Source organism: Mobula birostris, chromosome 14 (genome assembly GCF_030028105.1).
Source record: "Mobula birostris isolate sMobBir1 chromosome 14, sMobBir1.hap1, whole genome shotgun sequence".
NCBI lineage: Eukaryota > Metazoa > Chordata > Chondrichthyes > Myliobatiformes > Myliobatidae > Mobula > Mobula birostris.
In genome coordinates this window covers 59,400,404-59,422,257 of record NC_092383.1, presented here as the reverse complement: position 1 = coordinate 59,422,257, position 21,854 = coordinate 59,400,404, and the positions used below count along the sequence as shown (strand labels likewise).

At 40.3% G+C, this 21,854-nt stretch overlaps 1 protein-coding gene across 6 annotated transcripts in view; it reads left to right on the top strand.

Moving 5' to 3' along the window:
* The window catches only part of LOC140209923 (neuron navigator 1-like), a 672,220-nt gene that overhangs the window by 209,619 nt on the left and 440,747 nt on the right, over positions 1-21,854 (top strand). For all 6 annotated transcript variants that reach the window (XM_072278589.1, XM_072278590.1, XM_072278591.1 and 3 more), the window contains one exon: positions 13,852-14,821. In XM_072278589.1, coding sequence (XP_072134690.1) covers positions 13,852-14,821 — 970 coding nt within the window. The remainder of the gene's footprint in view (positions 1-13,851; positions 14,822-21,854) is intronic.

Genomic DNA, 21,854 nt, shown 5'->3' with positions numbered 1-21,854 from the left:
CTACATGGATTTTAGTAAGGCATTTGACAAGATCCTCCGAGGTACTTGGAGTAACATGATAAAATAGGCCAAAGTGAGCATAAATTCCTTAAGGAGAAAAATTGCCTGACAAATCGATAGGAATTTGTTGAGGAAATACAGGATATCAGGCAGGATAGACAAAAGCAGACTCAGTAGATGTTGCTTACGTGTTTTTTCAGAAGGCCTTTGACAAGATGTTGCATATGAGTCTACTTGCCTCTCACATCTCCTTTAAAATTACGTTCTGGTTTTAGTCAGCCCAGGAGAAAGATACTGTCTATTGACTTTTTATGCCTCTCATAATCTTAAATTAAGTAAATTATCATGTACTTTGGCAGAAGGGATAAAGACATCGACCTTTTTCTAAATGGGAAGATAATTCAGAACTCAGAGGTGCAAAGAGACTTGAGAGTCTTTTTGCAGTATTCCCAAAAGTATAACTTGCAGGCAACGTTAGCATTCATTTTGAGAGGACTAGAATATAAGAGCAAGAGTGTAATACTGGGGAATTACAAGGCATTGGTCAGACTGAATTTGGAGTATGGTGAGCAGTTTTGGGCCCCATATCTAAGAAAAGATGTGCTGGCATTGGAGAGGGTCCAGAGGAGGTTCAGGAGAGTGATTCTGTGATTGAAAGGGTTAACATATAATAACTCTGGGCCAATAGCCACTGGGGATTAAAAGAAAGGGGGGGATCTCATTGAAACCTGTTGAATACAGTGGACATGGAGAGGATGTTTCTTACAGAGGGTGGGCCAAGGATCAGAGGGCACAGCCTCAGAATAGACGGATGTTCATTTCTAACAGTGATAAAAAGGAATTTCTTTAACCAGAGTGTGGTGAATCTGTGGAACTTATTGCCACAGGTGGCTGTAGAGGCCAAGTCATTGAGCATATTTAATGCTGAAGTTGATAGGTTCTTGGTTAGTCAGGGCATCAAAGGTTACGGAGAGAAGACAGGAGAGTGGAGTTGAGAGGGATAATAAATCAGCCATGATGGAATGGCAGAGCAGACTCAATGGACCAGGTGGCCAGATTCTGCTCCTCTGTCATATGGTCTTATAGAGCAGTACATCACAGGAACAGGCTCTTCTTCCTACAACGTTGTGACAAGTCAAATAAATTAGTAATCAATGGACAACTAAATTAATTCCTTCATACCTACCCAATGTTCATGTCCTTCTATTTTCCTCACATTTATGCAGCTATCTAAACATCTCTTAAAAGTCTCTAATGATCTACCTCTACTACCATCCCAGGCACCCAGTACACTCTGTGTGTAAAACAAACACTTGCCTCACATCTCCTCTTACATTATCCCCTCTCACCTTAAATGCATGCCCTCTGGTATTAGACATTTCAACTCTGGCAGCTTTGTGGGATCTATGGAAGTGGACCTCAAGATTTCTCTGCTCTCCACACTGCTAAGAATCCTGATATTAACTTTGTACTCTGCCATCAAGTTCAACCTTCCATAATTTTTAATTTCTTATTTTTCTGGATTGCACTCCATCTGCCATTTCTTAGCCCAGCTCTGCATCCTATTAATATGCTGTTGTAACCTATGACAACCTTCTACATTATCCAGAGCACCACCAATCTTTATGACATTTACAGATTCACTAAACCACCCTTCCACATTCATACTCATTCATCCATAAAAATCACAAAGAGCAGGAGGCCTAGAACGGATCCCTGCAGAACACCACTAGTCACAGACCTCCAAGCGGAATATGCTCCTCTTACTACCACCTCTGCTTTCTGTGGTCAAGCCAGTTCTGAATCTACACAACCAAAATCATTTTCCTTTTTACCTTTCTGGAACAAAGGAATAACATTTGCCATCCTTATCAAAGAGACAAATTGATAAAGGAAAATGGAAAATTAGAGATTATTCCTGACTAAACTAATATGTTACAGATGAAGAGGAAGAATTAAATGCACACATCAACACTTTGGCAATTATGAAAAATGATTTCCATTTGATGTGAGCATTGTGAACAGGCATTCCTCTCCTGCCTTTCAGGAAGAGATATAATAACTTGGTTTCTATCCACAAGCAAAGAGTACACTCGAAGAGGCTAGTCAGTATCAGAGTTTCATCCCAGTGTTCTATAATTGTCCCAGTATAAATTGCTGCAGTACACAACCTGTTATCTGAACAGTTCACAACCATGACTTGTGAAAGATATCCAAGTACTTTGGAAGTAGAAGTAGGTCATATCAAGATTCTTTTTGGTGTGAACTGTCATGTTTGTCATGTGAATTCAACTACTTGCTTTAATGTTAATGTTCTTATTTAATTCGTGTGAACTAGTGCTTTTTTTAGCGTAATGGAACTGATAGAAGATCATTGACACAGTTTCTTTTTAAACAAATGCTCTCTGGATGAAAGGTTATTGATCTGAGATATTAATTTTGCCCCACAGATATTGCCTAAGCTGCAGCATATTTCCATTATTTTCCCTTCTGATTGAAAGCTTCTTGTTTTGCTTTTGTATTAATAAAAGTAAATAGCATTGAATTTTACACCAAGTGGAAATACCCAGAGGGAAAATAAAGCTATGTAGAAAGTACAACAGTGTGAATAATAAGCTGTGAATAATTGAATAAAATGCATCGAATGGAAAACAAATGTGCAGGGCAGTATAAGAGATGGCCTGAGTCTGGGTCCAGTTAGTACCACAGAATATGTTGCATTTGGCAGTGCTCTGTGACTCTACTTGGTAATATTTGATACCAATGATTGTGCTTTAAAATTGCAAAAAGGGAGGAATTTGGGGAAGGGAACAAGTCCTTATACATTTTTCTGCAAGGACTCCTTGTTCTTGGCAAGGGAAACAGCCAAAGCAATTCTGTTAATGAGCAAAATCTGGGAAACAAAATCTACAGCATCACCACTTGTGTGCATTTAACAAATGATAGTTGACCTTGAAAAATGTTATTTGCCAGCTTTGTTTGACTGAACAATGCGATCTGTTGCAAATGAACACAAAAAAAGTTAATTTGAGCATTAGGTAATAGATAATCCAACAGTAATCATTTTATATAGTTGAAAACAATTATTTTATTCCATTACGTCTACCTTTGTCAATTGTCCAAAGTGAATTTGCATTTTCTAAGCTAGGTTTTTGGAAAATACTGTATATTTGTAGTAAATGGTCTATGTCAATAATATAAAGTGATGAATTATAGGGTCAGCAACCATTAGGGAATACAGAACCATATTGCACACCACACACAGATTATTAATGAGTTCTCCCCTTCACGAGAATTCTTTAATCCTTTTATTGCTTGTTCTTTCAGTTTTCCAATCTTTTGCACTCAATTTAAGTTGTATATGGTAAAACATTTTTCATAATTAATATTTTACTACGTACAATATCTTAGTATTTTTGGTTAAGTTTATTACTTGCTAAATTTAAGTTCCAAGAGTTAGAAGGCCTGAACGTTGGATGTGTGACCCATTTACCTGTAACCACAGACAGGTAATTTACATGTATCCTAGGTAATGTTCTGGGAGTTTGGGAGTTTCAGTCACTACTGGTATTGCATCACGTTTGAGAATAGAGGGGCCAGATAGTTGATACGAAGAGGAGAGGTGGAGTGGCAAGAAAAGATTATAAGGCAAATGATAGAATGAGAAGGAATGTAAAACGACAAGCAGGTAGTGCCAGGCGGGACTGGAGCTTGGAGGCTGTAGTTGATGAGTGATAGTTGGTGACAGACAAAGAGAGGAAAAGGAAACCACAACAGATAGACAAAGATGGGAGGAGTAGAGTGTGAAGATGGGAGACTATGGCTAAGATGTCTAGAGCTCTATAGGCCAAGGTGACTTACAGATAGAAGATTTGATCTACACCAAATGGAAGTAGTTGGAACCCAGAGCCCACTAAATATTTGTGGGTTGGGTTCACAGAATACTTAGGAGAGTAAATTACAAACAGATTGTGTTCCTACAACTAGAGGTCATGAGTTAAGGGTAAAGGTGAGATGTGAAAAGTTTAAGGAGAACATGAAGGGAAACTTCTTCACTTAGAGAGTTGTGAGAGTGTGGAATGAGCTGCCTGTGCAAGTAGTGCATGCGAGCTCAATTTCAACACTTAAGGGAAGTTTGGATAGTTACAAGGATGGTCGGGATACAGAGGTCTATGGTCCTGGTGCAGGCCGATGGGAGTAGGAGTTTAAATGGCTCAGCGTGGGCCAAAGGGCCTTTTCTGTGACTCTATTTACTCAGCAAAAGTGCGGAGGTTGTTCAGGGAGCATACTGGGTAGCTATGTTCCATTTGAAGCAGGGAAAGGATGGTGGTGTGCAGGAACCATGGTTGAAAAGAGATGTGAAACATTTAGTCAAGAGGAAGAAAGAAGCTTAGTTAAGATTTAGGAAACAAGTATCAGACAAGGCTTTAGAGAGTTGCTTGGTAGCCCGGATGAAGTTGAAGAATGGGCTTAGGACAGCTAGAGGGGGGCGTGTGAAGGCTTTGGCGAGTAGGGTTAAGGAAAATACAAAGGTGTTCTGCACATTTTTGATGAGCAGAAAGGTGACTAGAGTGAAGGTAGCACTAATCAGGGATAAAAGAGGAAATGTGTCTGGAGTCAGAGAGGTAGGGGAGGTCCTGAATGAATACTTTGCTTCAGTATTCATCAGCAAGAAAGACCTTGCCATTTGTGAGCACAGTGTAAAGCAGGATGATATGCTTGAACATGTTAATGTTAAGAAAGAGGATGTGCTGGAACTTTTTGAAAAATATTAGGATAGATAAGTGCCCAAGGTTGAACTGAATGTGACCCTGGTTCTTTCAGGAAGCGAGGGATGAGTTTGCTGCATCTTTGGCTGTTATCCATGTTTCCATGTATTTGTTGCCCTTGCTCTCTCTGGTGGCTGACATTGCTGGTTTGGGAGGAGCTATTAGAGTGGGATTGATGAGAAATCGATGGGGATTTTGTAGTGATGCAGTCGTAGTTGAGCAGGTGAAAGTCTGGGTGCTTTATGGGTCACCAAACAAGTGCACTGCATTTTGCCGCAATGTGCTGACTTGCTTCAGAGTTATTGGAGATGCCTTCAGTCTCAGTTTCCATATGTATTGAGTAGTAGTGAATGAACTTAATCATGCTGCATTCATGAGAAGACATCCCCACTTCTGACTGCATGATGGAAGGATGAGTGAAGCAGCTGAAGAAGGTTGGAACTGAAACACAGCCCTGACCAGTCAGTGGCATTGACACAATAGGCATCCGTTAGTCTCGTGAGACCATGGATTTGCACCTTGGAAGGTTTCCAGGGTGCAGGCAAGAGCAAGGTTGCCCAGGCTGCAAGTCTCCCCTCTCCATGCCACTGATGTTGTTCTAGGGAAGGGCACTAGGGCCGATATAGCTTGGCACCGGTGATGCAATATAAAATTAATAATCCTAGTAATTCTGTATGCTGCCTTCACACAATGGTCTCTGAAAAGAGAACAAAATGTAGATAATTGTCTTTGAACCAGAAGCTTTAGTGTCCTTCCTCAAACAACAGTTAAATTAGAAGACTTTCTGGCTGCAGATAGGGAAGATCAAAAATGTAATTTCTACAGTCACCTTTGGAAAATGGTCAATAACCTGCACAGAAGTTCCGATTTGCATGTGTAACAAGTTGGGAACATCCTTAACAAAGACCTGACGCCTGGTATTCCACCCTGAAAATATTCTAGAACTGTTGGGTTCTCAATTAACTGCTGATGTTTCTCCATGAATATGGAAGTCCTAATATAAAGTTTGATGTCTATGATGTTTTTCACAAATATGTTCTGACTCTGAAAAACAGCAAGGATCACAGTTTGCCACCAATTCCAGTGGGAATCCCCTTGACTATCCTACTCTGTGTTACAAAGAGGGAGTGCTTCTCCCACCTTTCAATAGAGGGAATGGCTGTGAGGAAATTAACTGAGCAGTTAATCTAGACCTTCTATAAATTAATAAGTTTATTTAAATGCTTCCACGTATTTTCTCCGTAATTTTTTTGTTCATTTTTTTCAAAAAAGTGATTTTTAAGTTTGTCAGTATAGTTGAAATGATTTTTATATATGTTTCTTACTGTAATTTTTAGTATATCTATCATTACACTGTACTACTGCCTCAAAATAGCAAATGTCAGTGATAATAAACCAGATTCTGAATGACTTTTGAGTGGAAGAGTAAATGCGTTTTGCTGAAATTTGGGTCACAATTTTGTCTGAGCATTCTAGGCAGACAAGACATCATGCTACGAGCATCTCTTCTATTCTTTCCTTTTCTCTCCTTTCCCCTCCTTTGACTTAGAACAATACAATACAGAACAGCAGAGGACCAAGTACCTTCGACTTGTCTTGACCATGCTGCCATTCTAAACTAACTTCATCTGTCTACATGTGGTCTCTTCCCCTGTACTCCCTGCCTGTTCATGAGTCTGTCTAAATGCCTCTTCGATGTTGTGATTGTACCTGCTTCTACCAACTCGCCTGCCAGTGCATTTCAGCCACCTACCACACTGTAAGCAAAAACTTCTGTCAGAAAGCTCCTTTAAATTTTCCCCTTCTCACCATAAAGCTACGCCCTCGAGTATTTGACACTTACACCCCAGGGAAAAAGACTCTGATTCTCTATCTTGTTTATGGCTTTCATTATTTTATGTACTTCTACCAAATCATCCCTCAGTTTCTGATGCTCCAGAGCAAACAACCCAAGTTTATCCATTCTTTCCTCATAGCTAATACACTCCAATCCAGCTACATTTTGGATTGATTTAGACAAATGAGGGGGAAATCATCTTGACACCTATTGAATATCGAAGTGGTAAAATGAATTCAGCAGTGGCTGGATGGGAGACGCCAGAGAGTAGTCGTGGATAACTGTGTGTCAGATTGGAGGCCGGTGACTAGTGATGTGCCTCAAGGATCTGTACTGGGTCCAGTGTTGTTTGTCATTTATATTAATGATCTGGATGATGGGGTGGTAAATTGGATTAGTAAGTATGCAGATGATACTAAGATAGGTGGCGTTGTAGATAATGAGGTAGGTTTTCAAAGCTTGCAGAGAGATTTAGGCCAGTTAGAAGAGTGGGCTGAAAGATGGCAGATGGAGTTTAATGCTGATAAATGTGAGGTGCTACATTTTGGTAGGACTAATCAAAATAGGACATACATGGTAAATGGTAGGGCATTGAAGAATGCTGTAGAACCGAGAGATCTAGGAATAATGGTGCATAGTTCCCTGAAGGTGGAATCTCATGTGGATAGGGTGGTGAAGAAAGCTTTTGGTATGCTGGCCTTTATTAATCAGAGCATTGAGTATAGAAGTTGGGATGTAATGTTGAAATTGTATGAGGCATTGGTAAGGCCAAATTTGGAGTATTGTGTACAGTTCTGGTCACCGAATTATAGGAAAGATGTCAATAAAATTGAGAGAGTACAGAGGAAGTTTACTAAAATGTTGCCTGGGTTTCATCTCCTAAGTTACAGAGAAAGGTTGAACAAGTTAGGTCTTTATTCTTTGGAGCGTAGAAGGTTGAGAGGGCACTTGATAGATGTGTTTAAAATTATGAGGGGGATTGATAGAGTTGATGTGGATATGCTTTTTCCATTGACAGTGGGGGAGATTCAAACAAGAGGATATGAGTTGAGAGTTAAAGGGCAAAAGTTTAGGGGTAATATGAAGGGGAACTTCTTTACTCAGAGGGTGGTGGCTGTGTGGAACGAGCTTCCAGCAGAAGTGATTGAGGCAGGTTCGATGTTGTCGTTTAAAGTTAATTTGGATAGATATATGGACAGGAAGGGAATGGAGGGTTATGGACTGAGTGCAGGTCGGTGGGACTAGGTGAGAGTAGGAGTTCAGCATGGACTAGAAGGGTTGATATGGCCTGTTTCCGTGCTGTAATTAATATATGGTTATATGGGTATATTGAAACGCCTAGATCGGTGGACGTGGTGATGATGTTTCCTATAGTGGCAATGTCTATTTTCTGAAGGCCTAGCCTCAGCATACAAGGATGTCCCTTTAGAACAGAGATGAAGAGGAATACCTGTATCCAGAGGGAGCTGAATCTGTGAAATTCTTTGCCACAGATGGCTGTGGAGGCCATGTCAGAAGTTGATAGGCTCTTTCTTTGTGAGGGCGTCAAAGTAACAGGAAGAAAGCAGGAGAATGTGGTTGAAAGGGATAATAAATCAGTCAGGATGGAATTGATGGGCAAAATGACATAATTCTACTCCTATGTCTTATGATCTTATGGAATAAATCTCTCCTGCACCATCTCCAAAGTCTCCACATTTTTCTTGGAGTGTGGTGACCAGAATTGTACATAATACCCCGTATGTGACCTAATCAAAGTTCTACACAGCTGTAACATGGCTTTCCAAATTTTATACTCAACTGCCTGATCAATGAGCATTCTTCAACTTCCTGTCCACCAGTGTTGCTAATATCAAGGAGCTATGTACTAGCACCTGAAGACCTCTCTGAACATCAGTGCCCCTAAAGGACCCGCAATCCTTCCTCTTGCAATTGACCTTTCAAAATGCATCACCTCATACTTGCTAGGACTAAACAACATCTAGTCTATTTTATCACAACCTTCTTTACTATCCACAACTCTAGAAATTTTCATTTTTCAGCTAATTTACTAATCAGACTGCCAGCATTCTTATCCAAATCATTAACATATACTGAAAAGAACAGAGGTTCCAACACTGATCCTTACAAAACACCTCTGGTCATAGACCTCCAGTCATGAAAACATCCCTGTGCTGCTACATTTTGATTTTTAATACCAGTTTTCAATTCACTCAAACCAAGTGTCAGCCCTTCTCATGTGCCTTAATCTTCTGGATCAGCTTACCTTGAGGGAACTTGTCAAATGCTTTTTTTAAAAGTCCGTTTTGATAACATTCCCTGCCCTAGCCTCATCAATCATCTTAATTATTTCCTCAAAAAACTCGAATCAAATTTGTGAGACACAACCTTCAGGGCCGTGTTCACTGTCCGTAATAAATACATACAAGTGCAAGCCAATCCCATCCCTAGGAATCTTCTGCAATAATTTTTCAGTCTGTAATTCCCTGATTTGTCCCTGTTGGCCCTCTTAAACAAACTGATAACATGGGCTATTTTACATTCTTCTGGCACATTGCCTGTGGCTGAAGAAGATACAAAGATCTCTGTCAAGGCACTGGAACAATCTCATCAAAGCTGCTGGTGAACGCAGCAGGCCAGGCAGCATCTCTAGGAAAAGGTACAGTCGACGCTTCAGGCCGAGATCCTTTGTCAGTCCTGGCCTGCTGCGTTCACCAGCAACTTTGATGTGTGTTGCTTGAATTTCCAGCATCTGCAGAATTCCTGTTGTTTTCACTGCAACAATCTTCTCCTTTGCTTCCGTCATAGCTAAGGATGTTTTGTGGGCCGTTTATTTACTCCAAATTTCTTGTTTTAAGTTCTTAACCTTCATTAGATCTTTTTTTGCGGAAAAGTCGAAGCAAAAGAATTTACACATATTGGAATAGCTTGAGCTTTTTGGAGGTAGTCAACATGGCTTTGTGTAGGAGAGGTCCTATTTTACAAATCTTATTCAGTTTTAATTGGCAAAAGTCATTAAGGTGGATAAGTCTTCAGAGCCTGATGGGATTTATCCCAGGATATTGAGCATTGGAGACTGGTGAATGACCTGATTGAATTGTACTAAATTATGAGAAGAGTTGATGGGATAGATAATCCTCTTCCTAGGATGGACATGTCAAATACTAGAGGGCATTGTCAGATGTCGGATCTGAATCTATCTCCAAACGGTACCCCTATTCTACCATTCTCTCATTCTACTTGAAGTACTGGCGGATGTCCAGTTCCTGCCTAATACCATTGTAATTATTCTTCCCCCAGTTCAGCACTTTGAAGTTCAATTTTAATTGCCATTCAGTTGTACCTGAATACAGCCAAACGAAACAGCGTTGCTCTGGGACCAAGGTGTAAAACATAATACCAACAACACACAGCATATAACACATATAGTATACATAATAGAATAAAAGCATAAATCACAAAAGAAAAGAAAAAAAAATATGTATGGTCCAAGCCAGCGAGTGGCCTGGCCTGAAGATTGATGGTGGATGTTGTCCTGGTCCAGCTTGCCTTCCACTGGCCAACGCTGAGCAAACACCAGAGGACAACACCAATGGGTGAGGCCAGCCCTCAATTCAATATGGATTCCAGCACACCCCCAGAAGTCTCTGCTCTTTCCCACACCTCCCTACCACTTCCAATGAACCAGTGAACCGAGCTTGCAGTATTCTACATTACCATTGTCTAGCAGGGTCTTGTGATCACAATAAAACTTCCAAGAAAATAATTTGCACCATTTGTTGGACCACACGCCGCCTCTGCACTACAACGATGACAACAAGGTTCACATTAGGACTTGTTCATCCTTAACTATATTAAAATTAATGGTGTTATAGTTAGGGTTCCTAAAATTGTCCCCAACTGAAACTTTCATCTAGCCAGGCTCGTTCCCTGAATCAAGATTCAGTATGGCCCCCTCCTTTGTTGGACTGTCTACTTATTGTTTCAAGAAATCCTCCTGGATGCCCCTAACAAATTCTGCTCTGTTTAAGAATCTGATACCAAGAGAGTCCCAGTCAATATTAGAGAAGTTAAAATTATTTCAATAATCATTTTGTTTTTGCATATTTCCATTATATGCCTGCATACCTGCTCCTATCACTTTCACTGGCTATTAGGAACTCTCTAGTATAAAGTCAACATATGATAGAATCAGAATCAGGTTTATTATCACTAAAATACTGTCTTTTGGGAAATTGGTTGTTTTGCAATAGCATACAGTGCAGACATGAAAACTACTGTGGGTTACAACAAAGTTGCACCTTTCTTATTCATTAGTTCTTCCAATGTGGCCTCGCAAGATGTTCTCTTGTAGTGCAGCTGTGGCATTCTCTGAAAATAATGGCAAATCCATCATCTGTTTTGCATCTCTCTCTCTCTCACCTAAAGTGTCCTTATCCTGGAACTTTACCAGGTCTACCCACTTCCATCAATTAAGTTTCTGTAATAGCTAAAATATTGTAGTTCTATGTTTTAATTCTCCTGGTTTAGTGCATGAAACCACAATATTTTATCTGTTATAGAAACCAAGCTTATCAGCTTTACCCATTATACTCTTTACATTAAAATAAATGCATTTCAGACCATCGTACCTGCTGTGTTTATATCCTGTTTTTTCTCATTAGACTTACTTGACTGATACCAATTTGGCTTAATATGTGACCCTCAGCTTATTCCAAAGGAATTTTGCATAAATGCACTAATACCACTGAGCACCTCATCTATGCAGAGGTTTTGAATCAGCAAAACATCCTAGAAAATGTATTTCATCTCTAAGTTTGTGTAACTTGAGCCTACCTCAAAAAGAAGTAAATATAGAAGCATATCACAAGCCAGCCTGTAGCTGATTAATGATCCATTTAAATAGTTCATACAGGCACTTCCTATTGATTATACTGTATTGCGCAAGGCTGCATGCATGGGCTGGAGACTTGATCTGCTAAGGGCTGTATTGGCATTAAGTTAGCTTTCAATGCAGACTGATGCTATGCATGCCACTGTGCACAATGAAGCTTTTTTCTAATTTGCTATCCAGTTAAATTTGCAGCTAAAGTGTGTGAGCAGTTTGGCTATTAAAATAGCTTAGTTGTACCAATCAATAGACACTATTTTCATACCTGATATTTTCTGTGATTGGGACCTTCATAACCATCAGAATTGCTGCAATGTCTACAAGGTATGTTCATCTTATTGCAGGGACGGTTAGCTAGCTGGTCAGAGCCTGGTGCTAGAAATACCAAAGCCATGAATTTGATCCCCATACTGTCCATGCACCTTCTTTAGCCGTCCCCTCAGGTAACTGCCCTCTTACTACTGGAAGAAGTTTGCGACAGGTGGACAACGCCTTTGAAGTGTGTCCACTTTCTTTTGTCGGCGTCGAGGTAGCATATCACTTTACAGTGCAACAACCCAGGGTCAGTTGCTGTGTGTATGTTCTCCCTGTGACCGTGTGAGTTTCCTCACACATCCCAAAGAGGTACTTACTGGTTAGTAGGTTCATTGCTCACTGGGTATAACTGGGTAGCACAAACTTGTTGAGCCAGAAGAGCCTGTATCGCAAAATAAATAAATACATACATACATACATACTATTAATTTTGTAACTATCAATCTTCTGTTTGCATGATTTAACAAACACAGCTTTTAGAACTTGGGCATTTGAAGTAGGAAAAATATTACAGGAATGCTTCTTATCAGGCACTTAATAAAGCTTTAAAGTTCCCAGCTCCAAAAAGGAAAAGATCTACAAAAGAATATAAACGCTAAGATGTTGCACTTACATGAAGCCGTACAATAGTTAGAAATCAGTGATCTTGAATGTCAGTAATTCATTTGCAGACATCGCTTGGAAAACAACGAAGAGAGAAGTGCAAATCAGATCAGCTGTGGAAATAAGATCAAATTTTAATTTTGTCTTCATATGCAATCATGTTTCAGATACTGATTATCAGCTTGATATTATTATAGTATTAAAGTTATGTTGCTGCAGTATTTATTTAAGATACAAAGTTTTTGAGCTACCAACAACTGAAACTAGTTAACCAACTGGCAAAGACATTTTTAAGACTTCTGGCAAGCAGATGGTTAAAAATTTAAAATGTGTTCGTGAAAATTTCTCATTGGGAGTGGTACTGAAGGGTGAATGTGCTGCTTGAATACTGGGTGGGACGTAACATTTACTGAATTATTGGATCATGTAGATATGATGCCAAGAAAAGCAATGAGTCAAGAATGGAAACTGAGATGTCAGATTGGATAGGTATTGTGGCTTTATTCCCATTAACCTCAGAATGCTGAATTTTTTCCAATTGTCATTCACTAGTTTGCGTAGATTTTATGATCACACTTACCAGAAAGAAATGTGCGAAAGAAATTTTCTATGTAAGACTGTGATAATAAACTTTTGGCACATTGCAATTCTTTGTCATTAAATGTGAGTTTCAGTTTTGGTGGTTTTTGATGTAGAGATATATACTTATAATTTAGTATTATAATCTTAAAATTGCTGAACATTAATAATGTACTCAGCTAAAAATTGCATAAATTGAGATATTTTGTTGAATTGGAAATATCATATTACAGGTTGGTTTCATTTAGCACAACTGGAGGAAATCTTCTGTCACATCCAGAAGAAAGCAGCTGTAACATGAATAATTCCAGATGTTTTCTTTTAAGGAAGGGTAGCAAACCACTTGAGGTGCTGTGTATCTGTAGTGTGAAAATTAGACCTTTCAATCCACCTTAATTATTTTTCCATTATATCTGTTTGGGCAGCATGGTAATCTAGTGGTTAGTGTAACACTTTACACTGCCAGTGACCCGGGTTCAATTCCCACTGCTGTCTGTAAAGAGATCGTTAATTCTCTCCATTACCACATGGGTTTCTTCCGGGTGCTCCAGTTTCCTCCCACATTTGAGACGTATGAGTTGCTAGGCTAATTGGTCATATGGATGTAATTGGGTGGTGTGGGCTTGTTGGGTTAGAAGGGCCAACACTTGTGTCTTTAAATAAAAATAGATCTAAACTTCTTTAAAAGATGTTTATTTTAAAACTTATTGCCAGCAAATCCAAACATGATTTGCTGGCAATATTCCTTTCACTGCAATATTTTCTAGAGGCATTTATATTCTATTACTTCGATTTTACTTGCTTGTTTAAATCAGAAACAATGATTAAACGTAGATTGTATCTTCCATCTCTTTCAGATCTGTCTGACAACATAACTCAACTGCCTGTCATGAATGGGAACATGCAGTTAAATTCAACAAGACATCAGCATACTTCAACCACGTCTCAATCCAGAAACCTACCACCAAATAGAAAACAAACCTCGGACGTGTCCTCCAAGCAGACTGCCAGGCAGCTAAATCTCACCGTTTCTTCTTCAATAAATGATCTGGATAAGGCTCCTAGCCCAGGATATGAAAAAGGCTTATCTAATGCAAATAAATCAGTGGAGGAACTGAAATATCACAGTAAAACTTCTAGAAATACTGCAGAGGGCAGAATTGAAACCTTTTTGAACAACAAGGGGCAGGATAATTCAGTGGAACTTGGGAATCCTGAATTAGGTAATACTGAAGCAGATAGTGGGGAATCTGCATATAACAGTCCACGGATACCACGGAAGGGAACTGTTCAAGCTTTGAATAAAACTCAGAACATGCAGAAGTCAGCATCAAAAATGTCAGACAGAGGTCAAAAGGAACAGAAGAGTGACAGTGGTGGAACCAACTCCAGGGGAAAAGTGGCTTCTACAAAAGCCTCTCGAATTGCTGGCTTGAATCACGCAAGGAGCAAGGTTTTGAATGATGTGCAGAAGGGCGTTGCAACTCTTCCTCCCAGGGGAAAGTGTAAATCCAGATTCAGTATTTCAAATGATAATCTACTGCAGCTGTCGAGTTGTGGAAGTGCAACAGATACAGAGAAACCTAAAAGCAGTTCCAGTCAAAGACACCGTAAATCTGATGTTAGCTGGAAGTCCTATAGTTTCTCCAATTTGCTTTTAGATGACAACGAAGATTTTTCAGAGCTGTCTGTCTCCTCCGTGAGTTCTCCAAAGCACACTTGTACAGGTGGTCTGAAAATGTCCATCAATAGCAACGTCATCAAGCTTCCATCTCCAACACAGAACAGCCATCCCAACACAGCAACGGTAGCTCCCTTCATGTACAAGTAAGTAAGATTTCACAATTAGCAATGCTTGATTGAAACCTGAGAAAGGTTACAGTTTACTCATTAAGTGACCTTCCAATTTTTGTACTTTACAAATTAAAACTGTGATGCTACCATGTTATGCCGACCATTATTCTGTGCATATTGCTAAGCCTTAGCCTAATTCACCTCACTGATATGTTGTTAGGGTGCAAAATGAACCAATATATTTGAAAAAAAAACATGAAAAATGAATTTTTAGTCAGGATAATTACTCTTTTATTTACTTTTGTTGCTTTTCTTTTTCCTATATTAGACTAAAAGTTGCAGTAAATTGTGCTGAGGTCACACTTTGGAAACTGTTGCCTGTTCCAGTGTTCTTTTGATACTACTGCAGAGCTTTAAGAATGGTGTAAGCTTTAAGGTATTTGGATTCCTACAGCTAGTGGGAATTCCATATTGTGTGCACTGAGTCTATGCAGCAGAGCCTGGTCCCTAATCATAATGGATCTTCTCAGCATTGGACTAAGATTTTGCTCTGTCAACTCCAGGTGTTAGCTGGTTTGCAAAGGTTAAACAAAACATGCATAGGTGTCATCCTTAAACTTGAGAGATTGTCCAAGAAAAGGAAGTTCACTATGACTGACCATAATAGGATGCACCAGGATAATCGGGCTGATTCTTCACCTGATTTTTCTCCCCCCTCCTTCATTCTGTTCAGTTTATGACTTTATGACTTCCAATTGGCAACTCCTGAAAAAGCACAGGTGAGGTAAGGAGCTGATAGTGGGAAATCTCCCATATCCTACAGTGTTGTAGTACGGAATATTGATATGTTGTTCCCTCTGCTACCGGTCTAACTCAGTCACTGAATAGTGTAATGTAATTGATGCAGCTTGTGAGAAGTTTAAGAAGCAATACATTCCAAATGCAAGGAATTTGAAGTCTCAGTGCCAACAGGTCAAGCAGCAACTATGGAGAGAAAACCAGATATGACATTTTGACAATGACACCTCTTTGGCAAACCTAATCTACTTTAATGTAAATGATTAATTGTTCATAAATTTCAAGGAAAAAATAAGGAAATAGCTGGATAGGATGTTTTCTTGGGTTCTTCCATAGTGTTCCACAGTTATGTGCCAAAATAGTAATATCATATAGCATTTGATCATCTAAAAATGTGATAGAGAATAAAGGTAAAAGCATGATAAATGCAAGGACTATTTCCAGCTGAATGATATGAAGTTTTATGCTCAGGGGCTACTATGGAGAGCTCATGTGCCGGCAATGATTTGTGTCATGGAATGCGTAAAAAAAAAGCAGCCATTTGGCACATTGTGGCTGGCCTGTTACTTGATAAATCAATTCACTTAGACAATCAGAATCAGGTAATATCACCAGCATTTGTCATGAAAATTGTTGATTTGTGGTAGCAGTACATTGGAGTACGTAATAAGAAAAACTCTAATTTATAGTAAGTAAATATTTATTTAGTTATTTGCAAGATGAAATCAAATACGTAATACAAAAAGAAAAGAAAGTATTGAGGTAGTGTTCATGGGTTCATCATCCATTCAGAAATCTAATGGCCAAGGGGGAGAAGCTGTTCCTGAATTACTGAGTGTGTGCCTTCAGGCTCCTGAACCTCCTCCCTGATGGTAGCAATGAGACGAGTGCATGAACTGGGTGATGGGGGTTCTTAATGATGGATTTTGCCTTTATGAGGTGCCGCTCCTTGAAGAAGTCCTCAATACTATGGAAGCTAGTGCCCATGATGGATCTGACTAATTTTACAACTTTCTGCAGTTTGCTTTGATCCTGTGTAGTAGCCTCCCCTCCACCACCACCCCCATACCAGATGTTGATGCAGCCAGTTAGAATGCTCTCCGCAGTGCACCTGTAGAAATTTGAAAGTGTCTTTGTTGAGATACCAAATTTCCTCAAACTCCTCATGAAATATAGCCGCTGTCATGCTTTCTTTGTAACTGCATCGATATGTTAAGCCCAGAATAGATCCTCAGAGATGTTGATACCCAGGATCCTCTGCTCTTTTCCCTCAGGCCCAGAACATATTTTTGACTCAGGCAGTTATCTGGTTCCACTTTGTAAGTTGTTATTGAATCTGCTTCACCAACTAACCATCCAATCTCAGATCACAAAAATGTCTTTGTTTAAAAGAAAGTGCCCTTATCTTGGCCTAAATGCCAGTCATAGAGAGGTAAAGCATGGAAATTGGCCCCCTCAGTCCAACTAGTCTGTGTTGACTATCATGCAAATCAATCCCAGCCTAACCCATTTTACTTTAATTGTCACATCCCACTCCACCCCTCCCACAGATATCCCTCCCTACAGATTAGATATAATTCACAACTGTCAACTGACCCACAAGCCTGCTCACTTTCGGAATGTGAATGAATACCAGAGCTCCTGGAGGAAAGCCAGTCATAGGGAGAAAACAGTCAGCAACGGAGGATAGGATCAAACCTAGGATGCTTAAGCTGTAAATAGTATCTCTTGTCAGCTCTGGCACTGTGCTTGCTGCTAGTTCTACTATCACTAGAAGCAGTATTTTTATATTTATCAGAAGGTTTCATAATTTTGAACACCCCTTAACTTTTGTTTCTGAAGAGAGCAACATAGTTTTTCCAGTTTATCCTCTGGACAATTCTTTCATTGAGAGGAGCAATCTAATAAGTCTTTAAATATCTCTACCTACTGTTTTGACATTCTTCATACATTGTGATATTCAAAACTGATATGTGATGATCTTCAACTGAGTACAGAAGATTAGCACAGTTTCTTTGTTTCCGTAATCCATTTCACTTCTGGGAAAGCTGAGGAATTCCGTATGTATTGGCAGCGTTTTAACTTGAACCTGACCCTTACCTCATATTCATTTTCAACACACTTCACATTATCATTAAAGCTCCACCATTAATCTGATGACTAGAATGATTCTCTTCATTTCTCTGAGTTATATTTCATCTGCCACATTTCTGCCCAGCTTATCAGTCTCTCCATGTTCTGCTGTTGACATCCTCCTCATGGTTTACAACATTCCTGGGCTTTATCACATTCTAAATTTTGAAAGATATCCTTGAATGTCCCAAGCCAAGCTCATTAATAAATAATAACAATGAGTCCAGTCATACTAATGTCAACACCTGGGAAAACTGCACTGTATGCCACCCTTCTTATGGTGATCAACAGCCATTCATCACACCTCTCTGCTTTTGTACACTCATTTCAGTGAATTAAATTCTGCTAACACGTTGACTCTGTGGTTCTTCATTAAGCACCTTTGAAAGATCCTTGAATCTATCATCTGCTGTACTGCTGTTCTCACAAATTTTTCTATTATTTCATCAAAGATAGCAATCAAGATAATGAAACATGAATTCTTTTTCACAATCCATGCAATCCACCTTTTAATTAATTAATTGTTGATTCAAATAATCAGTTAATGTCTCATTTTAAAAGTTTAAATAATGTTAGACTTCTGGAAAAGTGTATTAAAACAGAATAATGAGATTTCTGCTATTAGGAACAGTTTCTTTATATTTAAGAAAGTCTTTGATTTTGAACACCTGTAGACAATCTCCACTTCTATGGAAAACAATCCCAGTTCTTTTGGTCTGTTCCCAGGACAATCACTACTCTTTTTTTTGCACGGAGTGCAATGCTCGCAACCTTTCAGCTATTTAATACCACCTAATGATGGTTGGAAAGTTCTGGCCAGGGTCTCCACAATTTTCACTTTCAGTTTGTTCAGTCATCCATGATGCATCCCTCTTCACTTGAGAACTTTTCTGCCCTGAGTACTTCATTATTTTTGAAATGCACTATTTGACTACAACCTCTAATTATCCTGCTTAAAACATACTTCTCCTCATGGTGAAAGGCTCCTTTAGTGCCTCAGCTACATCTCCTGATCTCTTAATTGTTTTTGCCCTTCTATTTAGTACTCTTTTGCTATTTAAATGTTGATAACAGATTTCTGGTTTTCCTTTGATGTTATCAGCTAATAATGTTCTCTCTCTCTTTAGCCCTCACTTGTCACAATGGCTGGGGCACAGGGAGCAAGGGTGGACCCAAATGCAAGACACATCTTGTGAGGTTAATTAAATTTAGTTATCAGGAGAGCTAGGCAGGAGCAGCAGTAGCGAACTGGACAAGGACTGAGGACTACGACTAGGCTGGGACCAAGGGTCTGGGCTAGGACTCGGAATTGGCTCCCAGAACTAGAGGAGACATGAAGAGGCTAGGGTATGGACTCCGAGCCCGAGACTGGGCAAGGACCCCAGAACCAGGCATAAACATGACATGGGCTAGGGAGAGGAGGAACATGGGAAAACAGAGCCTCGGTCTCGGGGAGCAGGTACATGGAACCATGGACACATACACAGAACACAAAGTTGGGACCCCTCCTTGGGTACAGGACATAGGGCCGGGACCCACACACAGAACAGAGAGCCGACCCCTCCTTGGGTACAGGACATAGGGCCGGGACTCATGAACTTCCGCGGGGCAATGGCAAGACAGCCTGACTTACCCCGCGGAGGCGAGGACAAGACACGACAAGACATGACCCCCCATGGGGCAACGACAAGACGGCCTGACTTACCCACGGAGGCGAGGACAAGACAAGACAAGATATGACTCCCTGCTGGGCAACGGCAAGACGGCCTGACCTACCCCACGGAGGTGAGGACAAGACAAGACATGACTCCCCGCGGGGCAACAGCAAGATGGCCAGACTTACCCCCATGGAGGCGAGGACCAGACAAGACAAGACATGACCCCCCGTGGAGCAACGGCAAGATGGCCTGACTTACCCCACGGAGGCAAGGACAGGACAAGACAAGACCAACACGAATGAACACCAGACAGTACCTATCTAGCTCCGGCGATGGATCTAGACTGAAGTGCAGGTGGGGGCTGCAGACGAGCACTAGAGGCGAGAGGGGCAGGGAAGGGATTCAGACAAGTGAGTAGGACAGGAATCACAGACTGCCAGGGCCAGGACTTGACTCAGAACTGGGAAGCAGCCAGGGCCAAGACTTGACTTGGTGCTTGAATGCCGCTAGGACCAGGACTTGATTTGGTGCTAGAATGCCGCCAGAGCCAGGACTTGACTTGGAGCCTCTGGGTAGTGGCGAGCTCTTGACTCGGCCCGGGAACAGTAGACAGTGGTTCTTGATTCCCTCCGGCGGATTAACTGACAGACCCACCTCGGTGAGGAGACTTTGCAGGCTCGCTTTAGCAGGGTAACTTGACGGGGTTGCTCCGGTAAGGAAAGGCAAATTACCGGCACTTGCTTTGGGCGGAGACTAGGCTTGCTCCAGCCAGATGACATTGGCATGCCGTACCTTGGTGACTTTGCAAACGCTCCCGCGCCGAACGGCTGAAAGCCGGAGACTATAAACTACCGGTTCAGCCGAGAATCACCAAAGTCGAGGGACACGGGAAAACAGGGAATCAACGGTCTGGATCGTAACATAAACAAGGTAAATTTAAAGGGACCCCAATCCGGACCATGACATCACTCTAATTTTCAGATCCCATTAGTATTTTCTTCAACTTATCCCACAGTTCTCCATTATCTTATGTATGCTGTGTGCGAGAATCTTATTTAGATCTCTTAAGCCATCTAGGGACCTTTAGTTTTAACTAACTTTCCATTTCCCCCTTACGTGACTACTTCAACCACCACTTCTTTTGAAGGTCTTCCATTGTTCCATTCCTTGTTCAGCATGCATCGAAGGCAAATCATACTTGGGCCAGATCCTTTCTCACTTCACTGAAATTCACACTATCACTATTTTAGTTTAGTGTTTTTTATTCTCGAGCATTCCCTGTCTTTTCCATAACTATTCTGAAAGTCATTATGACTACAGAACACTCAGTGTACCCTCACTGAAACACTTCATTTGTAACCAGAATTGGAACTTATAAGGTTGAAAATATTCTAATGGAAATGTTCTGTTCTCATTTCTGGAAATTCTCTCAATTTTTATTCTTTCTGCTCAATATTTTATGACAAATTAAGTCCCCCAAAATTATCTTTATATATTTCTTTATGTAATTATCTCCGGTCTCCTTCCCACTACTTGCACTGGGTATTTCCAGAGTCAGCAAAATTTTCACATTCCTTCATTCCAACCAAATGCATTTCTCCTTTGACTCCTCCTATATGTCATCCCATTCTTGTACTATAACAGGTGAAACTGATGTTCACTTTCCTTTTCACCCTTCTCTGTCTTTTCTCAATACCATGGTGTGGCAGCCAATTCTAACAAATGCCTTGCTACTGCTGGCGACCTCCAGGGATTTGTTATCCCTGTATGATATGCTTTTGAGGTGATGAAACTTAAGCATAATTAACTGTAACTAAGTGGTCAACAGATATGACATCCATCAGTCCCCAGCTCCAAACTGCACAGGACAATGCACAGATACGTAACTTATTCCCTTCGCTTTTTCCACACTCTCACTCACATGACTAATTACCAAAACACACACAATAAATGTGCAACACAGGATACAGTGCAGATAGAAAACAGATGCATGGCTTCTACACCATAGCCAGGAATATTTAATTTTCTGATCCTCCTTTCTTTGTTCACTTATTTAAATATGCCAAATACTGGAAACTTTCTGCAGGTCACCATCTGTAGGTCACCATCTGCAGGTCACCATCTTTCTGTATCTGTAGGAAGAAAAACAGTTAACATTTCAGAGTGAAGACCCTTATCTGAAATGGGGAAAGAAAAAGCAATTTTGTCTAAAGTTGCAGAAAAGGTATGGGGTAGGGGAAATGATTAGGATAAAGAAAGCAGGGTTGCTACAAACGTACATTGTAAATATCATTTGGTCGATGGGTTAATAGGGCAGTTACAGGGAGAAAATACTGAACAAAAGCTAATAAGTGAGGGTAGTTAGTGAGAATACAGACAAAGGAACAGGAATGAGATTTAAAGTGCTTGCCTGCAGTATAAGTCCATTTCAAACATGAGAAAAATTGCAGATGCTGGAAATACAAAGCAACACACAC